The 22,651-nt window shown below is 42.0% G+C and overlaps 1 protein-coding gene across 8 annotated transcripts in view; it reads right to left on the bottom strand.

Annotated features, from left to right (window-relative positions):
* Window positions 1-22,651, bottom strand: part of oxr1a (oxidation resistance 1a) — a 124,847-nt gene that overhangs the window by 17,343 nt on the left and 84,853 nt on the right. For 5 of the 8 annotated variants that reach the window (XM_056761802.1, XM_056761799.1, XM_056761797.1 and 2 more), the window contains 7 exons: window positions 22,024-22,131; window positions 16,838-16,954; window positions 9,758-9,910; window positions 9,146-9,327; window positions 6,800-7,467; window positions 6,219-6,248; window positions 2,993-3,155 (listed from right to left, as the gene is read on the bottom strand). In XM_056761802.1, the coding sequence (XP_056617780.1) occupies window positions 2,993-3,155; window positions 6,219-6,248; window positions 6,800-7,467; window positions 9,146-9,327; window positions 9,758-9,910; window positions 16,838-16,954; window positions 22,024-22,131 (1,421 nt within the window). The remainder of the gene's footprint in view (window positions 1-2,992; window positions 3,156-6,218; window positions 6,249-6,799; window positions 7,468-9,145; window positions 9,328-9,757; window positions 9,911-16,837; window positions 16,955-22,023; window positions 22,132-22,651) is intronic. The other 3 variants (XM_056761801.1, XM_056761798.1, XM_056761804.1) reach the window with 1 other exon arrangement.

A 22,651-nucleotide genomic window follows, 5' to 3' on the forward strand; every position in this document is an offset into this window, starting at 1 on the left:
CGGAGCTAACCATGTCGCGGGGAGTCCCCGGAGGGAAGGTTTTTGCTCCGCCTGCTTACCTGCCTGGCGGGACAACGGCACGCACTGTCGGTTTGAGAGTGGTGACGGCTGTCGTATATGTGTACGACCTCACGCCTCGCCAGGGTGTGAGGTCGGTTCGCCGAGCACAGTCCAGTGGAGTGTGCGATCGGCTGCAAGTAAACCCGGGGAGAACAGAAAACTCAGTGAGTAAGTGGGCGCCAAGCCCTAACAAGGGCCCGGCTTTGGTGACGAGGCAGGAGTCGTCCCGTACCGACCGATCAGAGCCGTGGCTGTGAAGGTTCGGGCCCGATGTTGTTCTCCCTGGGGTCTTCCCGTCAGTGTCCCTTCTCGCGAGGAGGTTGCTGACGGGGTGGAGGTTTCCCCCTCGACCTCTGCTTCCGGGGTGCCGCCTGTGGGGGCACAGGAACCGGAGCCGATGTCGAAAGGGTCCTGGGTTGCAGGGAAGCAGACGTCACGTGAGATCTCGGAGGCCTGTAGGCGGCCGAGTCGCGGCGTGAAAAAAATGTGGTTAATTGCCACTGTCTGCTTCGCCGTCAAAAAACTGCTGAGCGCAGTCCTCGACGGTGTTACCAACAACCCACCCTGCGAGATGAGTGCATCAAGAAAGCGGACTTCCTTGCTGTCACTCTTCTGCACAAGGTATAGCCGGGGGTGTCTCTCCTGGACCACTACCGTGGACATCGTCCGACCCAGGGCCCGTGCCGCCGCCTTAGTCGCCCGTAGAGCGCTGTCAGCGGTGGCACGGAGATCCTGCATTATACCCGGGTCGGCCTTACCCTCGTGGAGCCCTCTCAACGCCCTGGCCTGGCGGACCTGCAGGATGGCCAAGGCATAGAGAGAGGAGGCAGCCTGGCCCGCAACATCGCAAGCTTTCGACACCAGTGATGCCGAAGTCTTACGTGCTTTGGACGGTAGGAGTGGTCGATCCCCCCCCAGGTGGTAGCCGTCCGCGGCACAGGTGCACCGCAGGCGGACGTTCCACCCGGGGGATCTCGACGCAGTCCTTGGCTGCCTCACCATCGAGGGAAGTAAGGGAGCCGGAGCTGGTTTCACTGGAACGGTCCGTGAGAGGAGCGTTCCAAGTTTTACACAGCTCCTCATGCACCTCCGGGAAAAACATGGCACCCGGGGTGGGCGCGGTTTGCACCGCGCACCGACCTCGGGAACCACGTATCCCCGGGTTAGCACGGATGACATCACTTCTGCTTCCTCCTGAACTCGACCGCTGGGGGTGGAGTTTGGATTCGGCAGAGTCGGATGCCAGTCTCCCTCCGATGCTGCGAGCGACATCTCATCTACGTCACACATCGTTTCCGAGTGTGTGCGTGAGGATCCGGACGGTATGCCACCGCCGGTTGGGGAACGTTCAGAAGAGCGAATCGGGGTGCGATCGGCCCGTGAGCACTTGGCTGGCGGGTTTACGTTCGCAGAGTTCCCCGTATCACTAACGCTGCTAACGTGGGTGGTCATCGGGGCCGTAGCCACAGATGTCACAGCCCGGGTAGCAGACGAAATGGTGGCTGGTTCCCATAGGAAGACAGCCACCCGTGACCGCAACTTCTGAATGACAATCTGCCCGCAGTGCAGGCAGATGTGTCAACGAACGCTGCTTCAGTGTGCTGGACGCCCAGACACCTAATGCAGCGATCGTGTCCATCCCCCTCCTCGATGAGGGTGCCGCACCCAAGAGAACAGCGGGACATGCCGCGCTGGAGAATGCTCAGTCAGTCCTGAAAAGGACTTTTAGAAAAAATCTCTAACACCTCCGGAACCGCCGAGACGCCCAGGGGAAGGTCGCTGCAGGAAGGGACGATCCGCTGTAACACGTCGTATCACCAGCGTGTAGTTGTAGAGGATTGAATCCTGAGTTGTACTCATGAGCGATGGCTCTGAAGAACAAAAGGTAAGTGAATGCTGCACGCCGGCCTCCTTTTATACCGGATTTCCGGGGGCGGAGCCCGGCATGCAAATTGCATTCGCCAAATTTCATTGGCCTTTTCTATAGTAGTCAGAGTTGATTGGTTCTCAAGGGCGAACCCCATCTGTCGTTCTCGACACAACGTCGAGAGACCGACAGAAAGGGAACTGTGATTAAGTAGATAACTAATTTATATATATACTGTATATTTACATTAGTCAGAACTGATATTATTTTCATTACAATAACGAAAAACTGATAAAAACCTTAAAGATGGCATGAAATCAAAATTGAAAATCATATTTTTATTGAATATTGTAGTGTTTTTTGTAATTGTTTTAAAATGAACGCACTATCATAATCTTTAATCAAAAATTTTGACCTCCTTCCCCATCTAAACGAATTGTCATCACTTCCTGTCTCGAGGAATGTGAGAGGGTGCCGATGGAGAGTCCGGTAGGGAATATTCCTTCACGATTGACTGCAAACTGTGGGAAATAAAGTCCCGCCTAACATTTTCTCTCAGTTCAGAAGATATTCAGATATAGTCGCAATTTGGAAAAGAATACGACTGTTACTTCCATTTCATGCCGACTTTAATGGTCGTAAAATAGCTTACATTTCTTTCTTAAGTTTTTTAAGTCACCATGAAGTCACCATGACGGAAGTTGCGATTGACTTCTTTTGCAATTCAATGTAATTTAGAATATAATCTGAACAATTGCATACATGTACTTTAACAGCTTTAAATCTAAGCATCAGTTGCGGCTGCAACCTGATTGGCTGCTACCACATATCAAGAATAGCTCGTATCAAAATGCATCAGTGATTCAGAATATTTTATTTAGCAGCAAATAAACAACCAAATGTTCAGTTTTACTCTCAGGGTCACAGCTGATTTTAGACCGGACCATCTCGCTCTGTATAAGTAGGCGGTTCTTGGCCAGAAAAAGCTGGATCAGACTTTACGCTGATACTGGACGTTAAAAGCGTGGGACTGAAGATTGAGTCCGAAATATCTGCTCAACTCACCTCTCCTGTGGAACAGCAAACCAATATTCATGCTTGCGGTCACGCTGTGCATACTGCTGCATCGATGCACTGGCGTTGGACACGAACGTCTTCTTCATGGCCTTTCCAACTCGCAGACACAAAAACTTGTGAGACTTCTGCCTTTCCTTGGACGCCATCGGACCTGAAATAGCCAGAGAATCATAGAAATAACTTCTATCATGCCCAATGGAGGATCAATTTAGTCTCAGATTTTCCTTCTTAAATTGCTTAGAAGAAACCAAATTAGAAACCAAATGACAATTTTTAAAACAAATGAAAAGTATGGAGCTGTAAAGTTAACGTAGATTATCAAATTTTAGATAATATAGATTTTTGCCTGCAGACTTGCAGTCCGAGCAAGTCCGAGCTCAGGCTTCATATGACGACATATCAAACAATAATGCATCAATCATCTCATAATGAGATTGAAGTACTCGAAACAAATCGGCTTGTTGAAATAAAACTGCGTGCGATAAGTCAATAGTCGCTGATGTAAAAACTCAATGCTTCTGATGAACAAAAGCCGCAGAGAGCTAGGATCCAAGGCCATTTGCAATGCATCTTTTGTTTATTAACTGATGAGAAGGTCAACGCTGCGGGAGGCTCCGAAAGAAACACCTTACACCCGGGCTGCAGGAGCCAAAGCCATTTACAGAGCCAATGTAACATTAATCTACTTAGACTGCCGCACACTGTGGGAGCTCATTCATTTTCAATGGCCTAATTTGGTGTGTAATTCAGATTACTTTAGAAGTCGGTCCTGAGCTGTGATAATAACCCCTTGTGATTTGTCACGATGGGTCTGGTGGTTCAGGTGGGACAGACGTAAAAGTTCACGCACACACAGGCTGAAAAATATCTATTGGAGGTCTTTAAAAGAGTTATTTCATAAAAGTATTTCTGTAATTGTAAATCACGATCACATTAATGTATTCAAAAGTCAATAAATTGCCTAATTTTGTTTGCATGGAATAAAAGATCATTTTGGACTGGAGTGTATGTTCAAAAATGCACAGCACATTTTCACAGTAAAATGAATGAATAATCCCAAAAAATCAAAGAAAAGTGTTTCAAAAGACCAAGATTAAATTTTGCACGACATGTCGCCTTTAATTTACTTCTGAGTCCTTTATAAAAGCCAAATCAGCTGTAAGCGTCAGCTGATGACTCATGTGCTCTGTGTATACTGAGAGCTCAGCACACTATCCATCTGAAATACATGGAGGAAAAATAATAATGAAAAAATCAAATTGAACATTATTGCATCTAGTTCCATTATAAGACTATGGAGAACAATGGCAAATAGTGAACAAACAAGGTCATGTCCTGAACTTGTGAAAGAACCCTGAATAAACATCTCTGACGTCATTTTAAAACATCATCTAAATATCAGGGTATATCAAAAGAGTCATCACAAAACAAGATTTTCACGACATGGTTATAGTGGGCAAAAGGATTCACAATAACATTAGTATTGTATCAATGAAATTCGAGGACAAATAAAAACAATGCTGCCGGTCAAACATTAGCTAACAAGTTAAAAGTAGTCTAGCCATTATTATTTTGTCTAGCCAGCAGGGGTGTTGCTAGACCTAAAAGTCTACTAGAGAAAAGGCACCATTATTATTTACTATCACAAAACCTGCTGTGTGCAAGAAGTGTGCCTCACAATGCACTACAAACTCCCATTGATTAAACCATTATTCCTACAGTGCAACAATACTGGGGATGGTAAACATTTATGTATTTAAAAATATTGAAGTATCTTCAACATACTTAACATAAACTTTATTAACATGTTTGCATGCACTGTATGGAAATAATGAAAGGAGACATAATTTTCTTCTTGCACATCTGCATTCATTACACAATGATAGCAATGATTAATACATTTTTTTCAGGAATTTACAATTACAATATTTTCTCGTTTTATACAAAGAACATATTTTATCTAAAAAAAAACAATATTTTCTTGTTTAAAAGCCAAGGCCAAACAAATATGGTTACTTTTTTAAACAAATGTACTGCATTAAACTGTACTGTCTTCATAGTTATCTCAGCCATAGGTACTGCAAACTTTTTATGTGATGTCATAAACTGGAGATAGTACATTAAATATTAATTTCATTTCTGAATGTACAGAACACAAATGTTTTTCTAAGCAATAATGCAATTTTACAGACTTGACAAAGGTTTTCATGACTCATTTTTCTTTAATGTCTGAGACTTGACTGGCTGGGGATGTACAGTAGTTTGTTTATCAAGTTTTACCTCCCTAAAACTCAACATCTCCTTTCTGCTTCCATCTCCCTGCTTCGCACAGACAAATTCTGATGTCCATGTACAGGGGCTATTAATGATCGATGAATGATCATTGATATAATAAACTAATGTGGCTGTGTGTCATTTACCTTTGTCTGCCTGCTTGCGCAGCTGCGTGGTGCTGGTGCAAGGAAACACAGAGGTGCGCGGACATGGATTTCTGCGCGAAAGTACGGCACAAGTTTGTGTTACCGGTCCGGTTAAAATGTGAGACTTCGTCGCTTTTACAAGCGTGAATTAGATTAGGTTACTACGTTGAATATAAATGTCAATTATTACATTAAAAAAAAAAACTTATTTAAATAAATTTATACTAGGGCCAGGCGTGTGCGTTGGATGTTTAGTATTAAAACGATGTCACTTAGACTTAGAATTTCATGTGCCAATCATAAATAAATAAACAAAGCAGGATGTTAAAATAGTTTCTCATTTAAATTTTGCGCTTCTTGCATCCAAGAATGAATTTCAACCATTAGAAATATCTCAAACTCATTTCTTCATAAGTGTCGAAACTATTTTCCTGCTGTCATAAACCGCCTCTTGTTCTGTTGTTTCCAAGCATGCACATTCGGTTTGATGGGGTTTAGCTTATCTCTATATGAGAGAGTGGCCGGTGGCGCAGTCTGCTGTCAGGAGATCAAAGGAAGGTGTAAAAGCCGTGTTAAAGTGGCTGTTCGCTCCCTAAGGTGAACCACTTTTCATTTCCCAGCATTCTCCAGTGTTCCATCAACAAAGCCAAACCACACAGGGTTATCACACTTCCCAGCATGCCACACCTCATACCAACACCAGAAGAGACTTTGATAGCAAGCCACTATCTTCAATGCCACTGTCAATGACATTCAATGTTTAAGGGATAGAAAATGTGTGATTATTTACTCACCCTCATGTCGTTCGTATGATTTACTTTCCTCTGGGGAAGACAAAGCGAGACATTTTACATTTCCGGCAATGCAGTTATAATGTATTTGTGCACAAATGAAGAAAGTCCTTTTGAACAACGAGAGGATGTCTAAATGATATGAATATTCATTTTTGGGTGAATCTTTTTTGGGTCTGGGCTTTCCCTGACACCACAACAGTTATGGCAGACTTGTCGTTTAAAACTTATTTTTGGAGGAGATGCAACTTTAAAGGGCTCTTATTATACCATCATAATCCCAAAACCTTTTTTACACACATCATATGATCCTTAAATTGACTTTAGGTCGCTTGTCTTTAAGATTGTGATGTATACAACATCTCAGCACTTTTCAATGACTTCAAGATCCGATATAGTTTAGTCTAAATGAATAGCATTTTGGATGATCAAACATATTGTGTTACTATAAAATGAACTTGTATCGTCTGTCTGTTATTTATTAAACGTGTTAAACAGCAAAATACAACACTGTGTTAATAATTAACACATCCTTTTTTAGACAGTTTTTTGTCTTTTGGATATGCCCCCAAAATTTCTCGTACCTTCAGCCGAGCTCTGTCTCTGGCTGCTCTTGGACTGCTGGACGTTCTCTCTTTGCGACTGCTGGACGCTGTCTCGTTGTTCCTTGGCTTGTTGCATAGTGTGACTCATGCACATCTTCCTCAGCTCCTCTACGTCTGTCTCGGAATCTCTGGATGATTTAGCCCCGTCTGGGCAACTTTCCGACCCTGTGGCCTCTTCTGCTCCGGGGGCAGAGCTCTCAGAACCACAGGCAGGGGTGACTCCATCGTTCTGGAATTGGGGTGGCTGCTGGTAGTCCCTGCTGGTTGGTGTGGTTGGCTGCTCCTGACTGGGATGTCTGGAGCTGGTGGAGGTGTTGGGCTGGGCAGTTTCGCTGGCTGGTTCTCTCTCCTCCCTTGAAGAATCTGGCTTTTCTTCCTCATCTGTATGGCAGGCAGAGGGTTGGCTGTCCTCTGGTGTCTGAGGTTCGCCTGCGATGGTCTGCACGGATTGGGACGAGGCTCCCGAGGATTTGTCCCCCTGGTGGAGCTCCTCTGTGGACTGTCGCTCCTCACAGATGGGCGAGAGCTCGGATTCGGTGAAGACGTCCTCCGAGAAGGAGCCTTCGGTGCTGCGGGGGGCCGTGCTGGCGCTGTCGTATCCCTCCCGCAGGCGGTGGGACATTCCGTAGAGCACGGTCTCAAGATCCCTGGAATAGAGAGAGAATGAGGGCCACACCTTTAAGATAAGTTTGATGTGATTCTGTGCTGTTTACAACCTCTATAAGAAATTCATATCACAATATTCCATCCATTTTATTTAACTCGTGGACTTCAGTTCTGACAAAAATCACACTTAAAATAATTTAGCTTGGCATTGTCAATCTGTGTTGATCTTGCTTTTTCGTTTTCTGTAATTTACATTTTAAGGCATTGAACAGACACCTTTATGCAAAGTGACTTATAAATATTGTATCAGCACATTTCTTTCCTGCTAAACCAAATGCCCATTACTCTAATGTAGAGTGTTTATGAATCACGGTAGTATTTGTGATGTGATTCAAATGGGAAAAATGGAGATATGAAAACCTCCCCAGGAAATGTGTGAGTGCATTAGAAAAATGAGAATGTTGTGCTCAACTGCTTACTATAAATAAAATAAAATATATTTATTTAAACCTTAAAACTAAAGAAATAAGTAAAACTATCTCTACAAGTGTGGCTTTTGCACAGCTTCTGCAGTATAAAGATAAACCTATAAGACAAGAGCGCAATAAAGTCTGAATGATACTTGAGATAATCAAATCCATTCGATGCAATTAACATGAGTACAAGTGAATATAAAAGTGCATAAATGAAAAGCAGGTCCCTCTGTCTGTACATCTGTACTGTTAAAGTCTATCTGCGTGCCAGATCCGCATCCGAGACCCTGCGGTGAACCTAGTGTGACTGCTGAAATACACAACACCGCTCTGAGCCTAATGCAACACACCATCATTCACAGACCAACAGAGGATATAAATATCTGGGGGTGGAAAGGCTGCTTAAATCATTAACTTCTTATTATAAATTGAAACGGGTGAGCAATCCAGACGTAGGCGGCTAAATTTACGCTTCATTAACCTTGGAATAAAAATCCATTTCCTGTATAATAATGCCGAATGCCGGATATCTACAGAAATCGTACAGGAGCGTGATTACTGATGCCTGTCTATCAGAAAAACACTGATTTGTCACATGAGAGAGCTTCAATTTAGAAAGACGAGATAAGAGGATGAATCCAATTAATAACACGATGTGCGTGTAATTTTAATTTTTCTTTCATTATCAAAAGGATTTGTCAGGTGGCACAAAACTATTAATTATTATTATATAATTATACTTTTTTCATAAATATTGTATAAATAAAGAAATGTATTTAAATATAAAATATAAAAATGCATATTTTATTTTATTAATATATTTCAAATAAAAAAAAATTGTGTGCAGTGCGTAATTTTTTGGAGGATCTATTGACAATAAATTCAATATAATATTCATAACTATGTCTTCAGCGGTGTAAAAAGACCTTACATAATGTGTTATGTTTTTATTACCATAGAATGAGTTTTTTCTATCTACATACACCGATGGTCCCCTTACATGAAATTCAAACTGCCAACATGGCAACATGTTTGTCCTGTGTCAGCTGCCGTAGTGCTTCAAAAGGCAGGGGGGAGCGGTGGAGTGAGCCGTTGGTTGCAATCTGCTACCTCACCGCTAGATGCCACTAAAATCTCCACATTGCTCCATTACAAACCCTTTATACAATCTCTTCTGTTTCTAATCAAAAGAGACAAGCTAAGTGATGAGTCCATCAAGTGCACCAGAAGTAGCTTGTTGTCTTACGGCACTGAGTCGCGGATCTTGCTGTCTGTGATTTCTCTGTATACGGCTGCGGACTGAACCTCTTCCAGCGGACACATGATCCCATACTCCTCACATCCTCTCTCCAGCACCAAAGGATCCGTCCGATGAGGGTCAAACATGATGTTGTTGGGCGTCACCAGCAAAACACCACTTACGACACCCTGTAAAAATATAACAAGTTTTTAAGATTAAAGTCCTTATTTACACGTGATACTATATGTGATCACTTAAGTCTTATTTCAACTATACACTTCAATTCTGCACAGCTTTGAAAGTAGTCCTGGTTATAGCTCATAAACATCCTTAAACCTTACAGGTCCTGTTTCTCAAAAGGTTAAAGTGAGAATACAAATGATTTGACAGTGTGAGAGCAAACCAGCACTTGACACTAGAATATAATTGTAACGCAGAAGGAATCTACTGAGGGCACGCGATCTGTGCTGCTCAATTCCTGCAACATCAGCAAAACAAGTAAATCCCTGGCTCTGCAGTCTCATAAATGACCATCCTGAGATTGACTCTGCGCTCTTCCACAAGTAATGACAATGCAACTTTAGAGAGGCCTTCACCGAAAGGAGAATACTGACTTACCTTGCCGTCTGTGATGTACTTGCAGTTGATTTTGAGGAACTTCTCCGTCAGCGCCTCCTCTTCTTCTGAGGTGGAGGAGATCACACGGGAGGGCCGCAGGGTAGAGAGGACCGGAGGGGTGGGAACATCGGAGCGAGGAGGACCATTGGAGTCCTGAGGGAGACAGAACAGATCACAAGATAAAACCATTCATTCACCTGCATTCTTGACACAAAGATGTAACATGGTAATTAAGTCTGCTAAAATACAATATGCACCAGAGTTGTTGTTGCAGTAAAGCCATAGTAAATAAATATGGGATGTTTCTGCCCTGTAAGTCCCCACTGCTCATTGACAGCACAGAATTGTGAGTAGTGCTGTGATTGTGTGTGTGAAGGCTGCAGAGAGTTCTGGAGGAGGCGTGAATACTCAGACAGCAGGAGCAGAGAGTGGGCGCACTGGGTCTCCTGCTATCATGACCTCCTGCCCACAACTGTCTGCTTTACACAGACACACACTTCTGCACTCATACAAACCTTACACACACACACCCAAACAGTATCACTCACACATCTTAACACACATGTGCGAACACATGCACGCACGGACACACACACACACACACACACTCACACACACAAAAAAAGGCACACACTTTCACTCTCTCTCTCGCTCAATGACACACACACACACGTTTGCCTTTTTTATACAAAAGACACACACGTTCACTCTGACCAAACTCTATATACACACAATCTCAGACACACAACATTAATTGTGACTTATCGTTTGCAGAATGAAAGTTTTTGTTTACATGACATATGTTGGTGTGCTGTGTATGATATGTATACATAAACACACACACATGCATGTATATATATTTTCATTCATAATATACCTTATATATACACAGTATATAACTTATTTATATAAATATAGATTTCAAAATGTATATTCATGTAAATATTTCTTAAATATATACATGCATGTGAGTGTATTTACATATACAGATAATTATTACACGCAGTAGACCAACATATATTAAGTAAACATATTCGCCGAATGAATAGTTTCTATTAATCTTTATTAATCCCTACACACAATCAATACAATCCACATCTTAGTCAGCTGAAACAAACAGCGATGTGAAAGTGTTGAGGCAAATGACCGCAAAAATACCACAGACTCTCCCCTGCCCTCTCCATCACTTGATGTGACTGTGACAGTGTTTGTGACATGGAAGCTGTCACAACAATTATAATGCTTCTCTTTAAACCTCACTACTTATACACATTCAGACACAAAGATTCTCAGCATCTAAAAAATAAAGTCGTAGCAACCATTACTTAAACATAGTGTCAATGCCGTGCCTTCAGAGGGTGTGGTTTTAAGGAGTGGACGTGGCATTAAAAGTATGGGCTACGCCCATCACCAATCTAGAATCAATCAAATGCCTATACAATCTCTCCCATCCCATTGCAATCTCCAATCACAGGTTGAAGAGTTTTTTTATTCTAACTCCATGAGCATTGAGGTCTGTTATCGTCACAGCAACACATGAATCAAAAAAATATTTAGAGACAATTACAATTAACGTTCATTAACCAAACCCCCAAAGCTGCTCTCACAAAATCTTCACTGACAAGCCCGATAGTTGCTGTTCCCGCTTCCTGGCCTCCATGTTACAGATGCTGCCGTGCCGTGACAGAGCAGCCCGCCCATCAGATCCCAGAAAAGGAAACTAGAGAGTCAAAACATGCCTTCTTGAAACCCCATTCACTGTTAACGCTCTCCACCCCTTCCAAATACGGCTCCTCGTCCTCTGTCAGTTCAGGAAGGAGGCGTTCGTGTAGCACAGCGCCAGAAGACACAATGTCACTGTTACAATGTGTGCAAATAGCGTTGTGTATTTACAGACTCTGACGCCGGCTTGCTGTTTTTAGCGTGTTTCATCAGCAAAGCCACTATTAACCACAATAATTTGAAAGAAAGTCGTGTTCAAGGGATTAAAAAGCAAGTACAAGCTTAAAAGAACAAATTAACCCATAGAGCCTTTTAACTAGATAATATGGAGGCTGAGGTTTTGGAAACCCAGGGGTCTTTGCAAAGTAGGATATCTTACATATACTGTTAATATGTATTACAGTATGTAACGAAATAAAAAAATGACTTAAATTTATAATACAATTTTGTTTTGACAAAATGTTATGGAGAAAATTTGGTCCCTGCAAAGCCCGTCTTCAGAGCTGAAATCATTTTTTTTTCAATTTGTCCATTATTAAAGTATGCTCTTTTGCATTCACGGTCAATTCATAAACAACATCACCGCACCAAATCACAGATCAATTTCTCAGTTACTTTAGTCTAGAACTCAACTATTTGGGCATAAGAGCTGACAAGATCACAGGACAACACAGAGATTGAAATTGATAGAAATGTCTGGACTGCAGGAGAAGTAGATTTTAGAAGAGTGGGGTAAAAATGATGTGTGTGGGTCTCCTCAAGGCCGCATGGAGCTTACCTTCGCTGGGCTGATTTCACACAGCCCAGTGAGGAGCATCTTAGCCATTTCATGCTTAGAGGAAACCAGTTGCGGGATTTAGAAGCTAAGTCTGTGAAGAAGGATAACACTGACCCCGGCTCGGGGCTGTATACATGTGTGGTTAGATCTGCTGGACTATTCGCACACAGTTCAACTCAACACAACACAGTAAAAGATAACTCCCTTCTGCATACTTCAATCGTTCCCACAAAAATATATTCTGTCGTCATTTATTCACCCTGTTGCCTTTTCAAACCTGTATGACTTTCTTTCTTCCACAGAACACAAAATATATTTTGAAGAATGTTGGTAACCGAACAGAAGTGGTACCCATGGACTTGCATTGTTTTTTTGTCCATACAATAGATGTGAATGGGTACAGCCATTGTTCGGTTACCAACATTCTTCGAAATACCTCCTTTTGTGTTCTGCAAAAGTAAGTCATAAAGGTTTGGAGTGACATGAGGGCACTTAACATCTCAACGAAAATGATCTCATAATTAGACATACACTGATGTAACACAACAGGAAGATGATTTAACCATACGTCACTATGAATGTATGATCATCTGCACTTGGGTATGTACAGATGTTTTCGTGGAATATTAGGCAGCAACCTGCAGCTCTACCTGGTGGCCAAACATGGGTTGCAAAGGGGCAGAGCTTAACGTAAAAATACACTTAAAGCAGAAATACCTGTGATGTTCAACACAGTGTTTTTTTATCAGCTCATTGGAGCAAGTGAGAAATAAGAAAAAAATCAAGCTTCGGTGCAGGTCCTGCAGCTGCAGCGGTTTGTATAAAGTGCTTCATGCTGTCAGTAACACGAGCAAAGGAGCACAAAAGAGTTTCTGGATAGGAAGTCAAACCAGTAACTCTGGAGAAAGTCACCTTTCCTAGTGTCAGCCAATACCAGCAGCCACAGATAATTAACACAGCTTCGCTTTCAAACACGCACATGCACGAACACGCACGCACACACACACACACACTGCTTGTGGCCTTATCTCCCGAATCATTCTGATCTCACTCTCCCTTCCTGCTGCGTGCTAAATTTAGTGTGCTTCATGAGAAAATGAGAGGGAGTGAAAGACAGGCAGAGAAACAAAGGAAGGGAAGCACGTGTGTGTGACTAAATTCAAGTCCATATTTCAGACGCAGTCTCACACAGCCAAACTTTTGACAATAGAAAGTTTTGTCCATTTTGCATTTTCTTCTGGCCAAGAACTGCTATTTTAGAGAGGAAGCAAGAGCCTGACACCTAAAACAACTATTATTTTCCCTTACAATAGTAACCATGTTTTTGTTTTAACTGTAGTAAAACCATGGGTAGGGACCATGTCGCATACGCTATTTAGATTTTATCTGAAAAAGTTAAAGTTTATTTAGTAATAATACATATTAATTACAATAATAACTAAGGGAAAAAGTTAAATTATACAGCAGTTGCTTAAAGGCCAGTTGCAGAGAATTTCAAATCTATCATCTAAAAGTGATATTGAGTGGAATAAATGATTTTGCTGGTGGATATCTAGTTTAGACATACCAAAAGACGAAAAAAAATCCAGCGATTTTACTTTCAGCCTACAGAAGCCAAACTTGTGGCAACATTTTAACCCTGATTCTCGGAGGTTGTTTAAGGTCAAACAAACATCAGATCAAGAAACTGCTTGCCCTTTTTGCAAGAGGCATCAGATGGTCAATATATGGTCTGAGGGTGATCCACGGGTGTGACGTCTGAGGGTAATGACTGTGACTAATACACGTCAGCACATTACTCAGTTTTTCTAAACCTTTCGCCTTGTTTTAAGAATCAACCTTAGCTATACATCTCTCCTGTACCCTAACCCTTACTAAAAATGTTCAATGGATATCTACTGTTCAGTGACATCTACATACATTTTCTCATATTGCATGTAACCTCAAATTATACACACCAAAAAATCGGTAGTACCATAGTAGGTTTTCCTAGTGTCCATATCAAAACTCGAGAAACATTCCCATCACATGCATTACAGCAGCAGCTGAGACAAGATTCAACCGAAAACATCTACTTCCCAAAGCAAACAAACAGCACACTGTGTTCACCATCGCTCTTCATTAGACACAAACATGCCAAGACATTCACTTTAATAATTGATACGATCCCAGACTGCAGGGCTGTAATGGCTCTATAATTAAAAGATATTTGCAGTCGGGGAAGAGAAAGAGATGCTTGCTTCACTGAAGTGCTTCCTCTGCATTACACATTCAAACGGGATCAGACTGATACTCACACTACTTCATGTATCGCTGTGTCTCATGAAGCAGTCGGGGTGTAGCGTGCACAAAAACAACTCTCTTTGGATCATAGGGTCAATCGACCCAACGCATAAAAATGAGAAAGGTCTAAAAACAGAGTGAGATGGATTTACTCTCTACATAGGCAGATGCCTTCTAATTTAGTATACTAACTCTCTACATAGGCGGACATTATGGACAGTGCTCCTTATTTAGTATAAGATTTTCTAGTATATTTTATTTTCATATCAAATGATATCATATTGCATTGATTTTAAATATTTAAAGTTGTGAATCCGTAAGTTCTTTTTATAATGTACAACAAAATTAAATACAATGCAATTAATAGACTTTAAAATGTATAAAATATCAGTTGTCAGATTGATATCATTGACAGGATAACTCTAGAAAGAGATTAAGAACAAGAGATTATCAAAAGGATTGTGGATGGTAGCTTTAAACAAACGTAGAAGATTGAAATTATAGACAGTTTCATCTTAACAACATAAACAAACGTTACTGCGCATGAACACGTTTGTGATTATTTCTGAAAACAATCAAAAAAAGAACTGTTACTAGGCTAAACTTGTCTCTCCATAGTTTAAACTTAGACTGCGATACCAAGCTCAACCGCTGGATGTTAATGAATCATACGGTTTGTTTAAATGCAAACTACAGGACCCATTCAACAAATTGTTTATTTAATAAAATGACCATACAACAATTTAACAAATCTTTTTTTAAATACTTTAATTATTATATATTACATTAACAATACAAATGAACATAAATGAATTAAAATATAAATAGTTATATGATATCATTAGCCACAAACCGGAAGTTAACTGGTGATCAGGCGCTCGAAGAAACGTGGTGCGTAGTCGCGTACCAACGGGATATTGCCCTCCGAAGGCGACACCATTTTAAACCACGTTCCAAATAAATTGGAGTCGACGTTGTTTTTATTGCTCATTTTGCCAAGTAAATTTTAAACGGACCGATTAAGAGATACAATTGTGTTTTCCCTCTAGAGTTACACATCAAGAGGTTTACTCTTCGAAGGGAGTAGGGTATAGTGATGATATAAAAAATTGCATTGTACCCATAATGCCGTCTAGATAGGGAGCTCACTAGAATTTGGCGTAGACCACAACATTTTTCTGTTTTGAGGGCCTTATTTTATCACCACCACATCGACTGCTAGCAAGACCACAGTTTCCTTCTCCCACAAACGAACGGCCTCAACACACATGAAAGAATCGAAAGGTATAACGCGTCAGACTGCACAAACAGGCTGGTTTGCAGACGTTAAGAAAGGAATCTGGCACAGTCACCGCAGTCACTATGGAGACAAGGAGACATTGAAAGCAACGGCTGCCTCATTTTATATAGGTTCAAGCTAATTTCTGCAGATTAGTTAAAATAGAAGGTACTGACAGCATTTACACAGTGAGATGCCCAAAAATATTCTAGTGAATATAGTTATACAAAAAATACTATTTAAAACATGTAAAATCTACTTTGAAGCATAAGAAATGTAACATTTGATTTAGCTATATCACCCAGACCCGCCATCATAGGGATGGGACCTTTCTTCAGATTCAGATGAAGTGTCTCCATAAATGAGGTCAAGTCAACACAGTTAGATCAGGTATTTGATTACTGTGGGTGTGTAAATGTCACATCTGACAGCAAGCAACCGCAGGCTGAATTTATTTCATCCAGGTGATTTCAAAACCTGTTCAAAAGCAAATTTGCACAAGTAATCTATCTGTGTCATGCATTTATCTGCTCGTCTGTAACAAGGGATATGTTTGCATTAAATCACTATAACTATAGCATTATTTAACATTTAATGACCTTGTGTTATTTATCTAGAGAATAGGAATTCCAGCTATCACTACATTTATCATGACAAAAAACAAATAGCGACCTTGTCTACATCGTTGAATTCTGCAACACTGGCATTCCTCCGATCAGCTGATGGAAAACAAAGCACGCTTTCTTCGCTTATACTTGATGGCAATATTTCACAACCTCAAGTCTTTCACATTTCTCAAAATGTTCCCTAATGCACTGCAGTCTATGAAGCAAAGCATCATATTGGAGAAGTCAAATGCATCAGTATTCCTTATTGAACTATGCACTAATGGTTAGTTAAAGGAATAGATCACCCAAATTATGATAAACAATATGCAGGTTTTTTCCACAACCATTGTTCAGAAAGCATATTAAACCAATGAAGTAATTGGATTGCGTTTAGAAGGACTGTCACGTACCGTGGTCACTTTCTCTAGGTCGGCCTCTGAGGAGGTGGGAGAGAGGGGGCTGCTGGGACTGAGGGATGGAGAGCTGCCCACACTGGACACACACTCAGGATCAAGAACATAAAGAACCTGTAATCACAACCCCAACATCGTTTATAAACACTTGCCACTGACCAAATGCAAAAAAATTTACCAACATAAAGCCATAATAAATAAAAGCATACCCTAAACTTTGATTGTTTTTATATAAGCTTATTATAACGTCAACAGACTTAAATGACCTCACATAAATATTGATGTAACCTCAACATCTGTATTTATATTAAACTAATTATAATGACTATTATGGATTAATTGATATTATAACACTAAGCCAACTGCTAATAATTACAATAACTTATAATAATTATAATATCACAGTTTTACAGAAGTCACACTTTGTTTAATAAGAGAACTAAAAAAAATTATACATGTATATATATGTATGACTAAACACATAAATCAAACAGAATACAAATTAACGTAGAATTTGCTCTTTGATATTGAAATCTATAAACTTTTCAAACTTGTGAACTATAGAGGATGAGTAATCATTTACTCATCCTCTTGTCGTTTCAAACGTGTATGACTTTCTTGCTTCTGCAGAACACAAAAGAAGATACTTCGAAGAATGTAAACAAAATCGTTGGTCTTCATTGACTTGCTTTGGGTTTGTGACCATACAACAGAAACCAGTAGGCTTTTGGTTACTATGATTCTTCAAAATATCTTCTTTTGGGTTTTGCAGAAGAAAGAAAGTCATACAAGTTAAATATGACAAGAGTGTGGGTAAATGATTACACATTTTTTACTTTTGGGTGAACTACTCCTAATAATAGTTCTTCAATACTTACGAATGACAAGTAAATTGGTAAAAGATATTTTTACTTCTGTGGCTAATTTTCAGTCATTTTGTACACAATTACAGCCAAGTAATATACATTATCTTCTAGCATGCACAGATAAAATATACAAAGACATTAGTAATGAAAAGTCTAAAAGCTGGAACAAGCCTAAGCATTCAGTCACGTAGGATGCGCTGAGAGCCCTCCAGCTGCATTGTGTCATGCAGCAGCGGTCGCCCATCTCCAACACTCAAATCCATCTATCACCCTCTCATTACTGCCATCACTGCCATGAGAATATCAACGGACAGCCGCATTGCTTAACTTTAGCGTGATTTGAGATTTAGAGGGGGCAATATTGGAGCCGTTTCGCAAGAGATGTTTCATAAGCGCTCGACTGAGAGAGAAATGTCATTAATCACACCATTTGAGAGATTGTGATTTTCTCTGGGCAATGCCATATCGGTCATAATTGATATGCTGCTGCACCATATTAAACGGTGAGAGATTGATGCTTTGTCTAATGCTCGGCAGAGATCGTCTTGGTTACGGATGTAACCTCAGTTGCCTGATCAGGGTATCTGCAGGTTTCTGAGAGTTTGATTTAAGACTTTTTAAGACCTTTTTAATACCGTGCAGAATGTTAATTAAGACCAATTTCATAGCAACAAATTTGCACTTTCCCATGGCTAAAGCTCTAACTTTTCTCCATGTGGCAATGTCCAGTCCACTCACTGACGAACCCCCCGAGAACGTGTTATTTTTTTTAGTTGGTTCCGCCTATTTTGTTCTGCGTGACAAATAGACGTACATGATTTTAAAACGAAAATAAAATCTTCTTTATGGTGTCGGTTCGGCTACATCATGGAATTTAAGACTTTTTAAGACATTTTAAGGATCTGCGGACACCCTGCTGATGGTGGAAATGAGACATTGTGTCGAACCGACAGATGGGCTTCGCCCTTGTGAACCTATCAACTTCTGACCAGTTTAGACATTTTACATTTAGTCATTTGGCAGACGCTTTTATCCAAAGCGACTTACAGTGCACTTATTACAGGGACAATCCCCCTGGACCAACGTGGAGTAAAGTGTCTTGCTCAAGGAAACACTGGTGGTGGCTGCTGGGATCGAACCAGCAACCTTCTGATTTACCAGTTCAGTGGTTTAACCCACTAGACCACCATCTCCACTGGCCAATGAAAAGGCCAATGAAATTAGTAAATTAAATTTGCATGCCGGACTCCGCCCCGGATATCTGGGTATAAAAGTGCTGCATTTATTCACCTTTGGGCTGAGGAGCCTGAGACCTCTCTCTACTGCTGCAGCGGGCGGCTAGTGTTGTGGCATGAAGGACACAACGTCTCGTTCCCTCCATCAGGGAACTGAGGTTACATCCATAGCCAAGACGTTCCCTTTCTGTCGGTCTCGTTGTGTCAAACCGACAGATGGGGCCACAACGCTGTGCCGTGTCAGAATCTCTAGCGAAGTGACGGTGACTGGCCTAGGCGTGTCAGACGTGAGCGCTACTGCAAAATTGTAACCTACCAGTGGATAGGTATGGGGTCCCAGACATTTTGGATAGATGGGAAGCCCCTGCTGTCAGCCCTCACGGGCAGCGGCCTTGTTTCTCTAACAGCGAGAAGCCACCCGGTATCGTTAGGCCTCTGGGTAAGCACTACTTACTAAAATGGGGATTGTGCTACAGAGACCACTTCCTACCATAGGGAGGTCTACCTAGGGAAGGTCAAGAGTTGCCAAGGTGGGAACCAGTCAAGAGGATACATCAGATGGAACCGCTCTGCTGGAGGGTTACTACGTCTGGAGCACTAGGTCCGGTTAGAGCTATGCATATTTAACTCAGCTTGGACCCGGCCTAAGGGGGGAGGGCTGCTCTGCCCAGCCCGCCCGCAGGAGGTGGATAGTGATTGATGGAATGCCATTTCTTCACCCAGTGGGGGAAGAAAGGAGGCAAAAATAACATGCTGACCCAACTAGTAGGGGGGAAAGGTGCTTTCGCAGGTGTACACCCTACCGCCCGCCGGTCTTACCTGATGCTCTGCAAGACTCGAGCTGACACCGGTTTTATGTGGAGGCTGGGGAACCTCGCAAAGGTGTTGGACGTAGCCCAACCCGCAGCTCTGCAGATGTCTGCCAGCGAGGCGCCCTGAGCCAGGACAGAGCTCTCACTGTGCAATGGGCACGGGGGATCTTTGGATCGGTATGCCATAGTGACGGTGTCCACGATCCAGTGTGCCAATCTCTATTTTGAGACAGCCCTTCCCTTCTGCTGACCTCTAAAACAGACAAAGAGGTGCTCAGAGCTCCTGAAGCTCTGTGTGCGGTCCAAGTAGAGGCGCAATGTGCATACTGGACACAACACGGATGGGGTTGGGTCTTCCTTCCCGGTGGGTAGCACCTGCAAGTTCACCACCTGGTCTCTAGGGGGGAGTGGTGGAAAGTTTGGCACGTAGCTGGACCGGGGTCTCAGGATCACATGAGAATCACCAGGCCTGAGTTCTAGGCAATCTGTGGACACAGAGAATTCTCGCGCCCCTTTAAGAACCTAATGATCAGGCTCTGCTATCCTAGAGACCTACCAGCAACTGGGTTGTGATGAGCTGCAATGGCGGATACATACACCTTCAATGGGGAAGGGGAGAGATTACTCTCAAGTCTCTGGAAGGACAGCATGTTCCCGATTGAGGAACTCTGCAGGTCTTCTCTTCGAGAAGAGCACCAGGACGAGAAGATCTGCCACTTATAGGTGTATAGCCGCCTAGTGGCAAGGACCTTGGCCAGAGTGATCGACTCAACCACTGTAGGGGGTAGGCCACTCAGGGTCTCCTCGTCCTTTCCAGGAGCCAGACATGGAGGTTCCAGAGGTCTGGGATGTCATAACGTGCCCTTCCACTGGGAAAGCAGGTCCTTCGTCAGGGGAATCGGCCAGGGGGGAGAGGTCGTTAAGAGCATTAGCTCCGAGAACCAAGTCTGGGTGGGCCAGTACAGCGCAACTAGTAGCACTTGATGCACCTCTTCCACTTCCTGGAAACACGGCACCGAGGGCGGGCGGCTTGGAGCCGCACTCAAACCTGAGGCACCATGTATCCTGCCGCGAGCGCTGGGAGAGGCAGTGCAGTGACAGTTTGACTTTCTGAGATCGACCCCCCGAGAGAGGGAGCTCCGAGGAATCGTCGGAGTCAGATGGCAGTAAGTCACCCTCCGATGCTGCAAGGGACATTGCAGTCACCCTCTGTGCTGGAAACCCAACACTTGAGGCAGACATCGTGTCCTTCCCCTCCTCGATGAGTGTGTTACACTTATGAGAACAGCGGGACAGGCCACGCTGGAGAAATTAGCTCTTTTAGAGAAAAAACTTGAACACTTCTGGAACTGCCGAGACGCCCTGTGGAAGTCGCTACAGGAAGGGACAATCCGCTACACCACATCGTAAGATTCCAGTGGTAATTTGGCGTAGAGTTTGAAGTCTTCAAGTCGATCATGTGTGAAGGCTCCGTATAACAAAAGGTGAATAAATGCAGCAGGCCGTCTCCCTTTTATACCCCGATATCCGGGGGCGGAGTCCGGCATGAAAATTTAATTTGCCAATTTCATTGGCCTTTTCTAAACTAGTCCGAAGTTTATATGTTCTCAAGGGCAAAGCTCATCTCTCGGGTTGACACAACGCCGAGAGACCGACAGAAAGGGAACTAATTGTCTATTGAAAGTCTGCAGAGGAAAACTTAAGCTTAACTTGAAGTGTGAATTGTGCAACTGCGTTCATGTCTGCTTCTGTAATGAGATACATTGTTCAAAAAAATATGATATGGGGAAAACAATTATTTGAGTTGATTTATTAGTGAGATTGTGGAAAAAATTACATTCTAAAATGTTGATTTCTTTAACGCATTATGGAAGTAAAATGCACTGTCAACAAAATTTCAGGTTAATTTTAAATTTATAGTTCACACAAAAATGAACATTCTGTCATCATCTACTCACCCTCTTGTCATTTTAAACCTATATGACTTTCGTTCTTCTGTAGAACACAAAAGAAGTAGGATGTTGGTAACCAAACAATGGCCGTGCCCATTGACATGCATGGGTTTTGTGTCCATACAATAGAAGTGAATAGGTAGTGTCGTTGCTCGTCTACCAACATTCTTCAAAATATCTACTTTTGTGTTCTGCAGAAGAGAATCATACAGGTATGAAATGACAAGAGGGTAAATGATGACAGAATTCTAATTTTTTGGAGAGCTATCTCTTTGAGAAGCATGTGAGAGGGTATGCGAGAGAGAAAGAGAGACACACCTGACCAGGTACAACATTTCTGGAGAAGAGTTTGTTGAGCTGAACGAGCTCATTTGGGGTAGTGTCAAACTTCAGGGCGATAGTGTTGAGGGTGTCTCGTGATTCAACCTACACAACAAACAAAAATTAACAAAAAAGAAGAGAAAACAATCATATTAATATTTCTTCATTTTTGACCAAATCGATGTCAAAAGTGTAAAAAAGGGTTGACAGTAAAACAAAAATGAGTTGAAAAAGGGCTAACAGGAAGAGAAATATTGCAATGGTGTAAATATACTTCCCCTTTTCAAACTGTGTGGAACTTGCTTTTATGATCAATCCTTAAAAAAATTCATACAGACAATAAAAGCATATGATCTCGGGAAAGTGAGAGGACTGAATCACCTTAACACTGTAGATAATGTTTAAATGTAAAGGATTCATAGCTCTGAGACTCTGTCTGATATATCTGATGTAAAGAGGACAACAAGATAATAAACACTGATGCCTAAAGACTTCTGTCAACTTTGAAAACACGTATCGGGAGCCACATTTCTTCTACATCCAATATGAATGACCCCTAAGAAAATTATTCCATAAACAAAGAAACAATATCAACAATAGTAACTGCATATGCACACTTTGTGAC

The sequence above is a fragment of the Triplophysa dalaica genome, chromosome 12, assembly GCF_015846415.1.
Source record: "Triplophysa dalaica isolate WHDGS20190420 chromosome 12, ASM1584641v1, whole genome shotgun sequence".
Taxonomy (NCBI): Eukaryota; Metazoa; Chordata; class Actinopteri; order Cypriniformes; family Nemacheilidae; genus Triplophysa; species Triplophysa dalaica.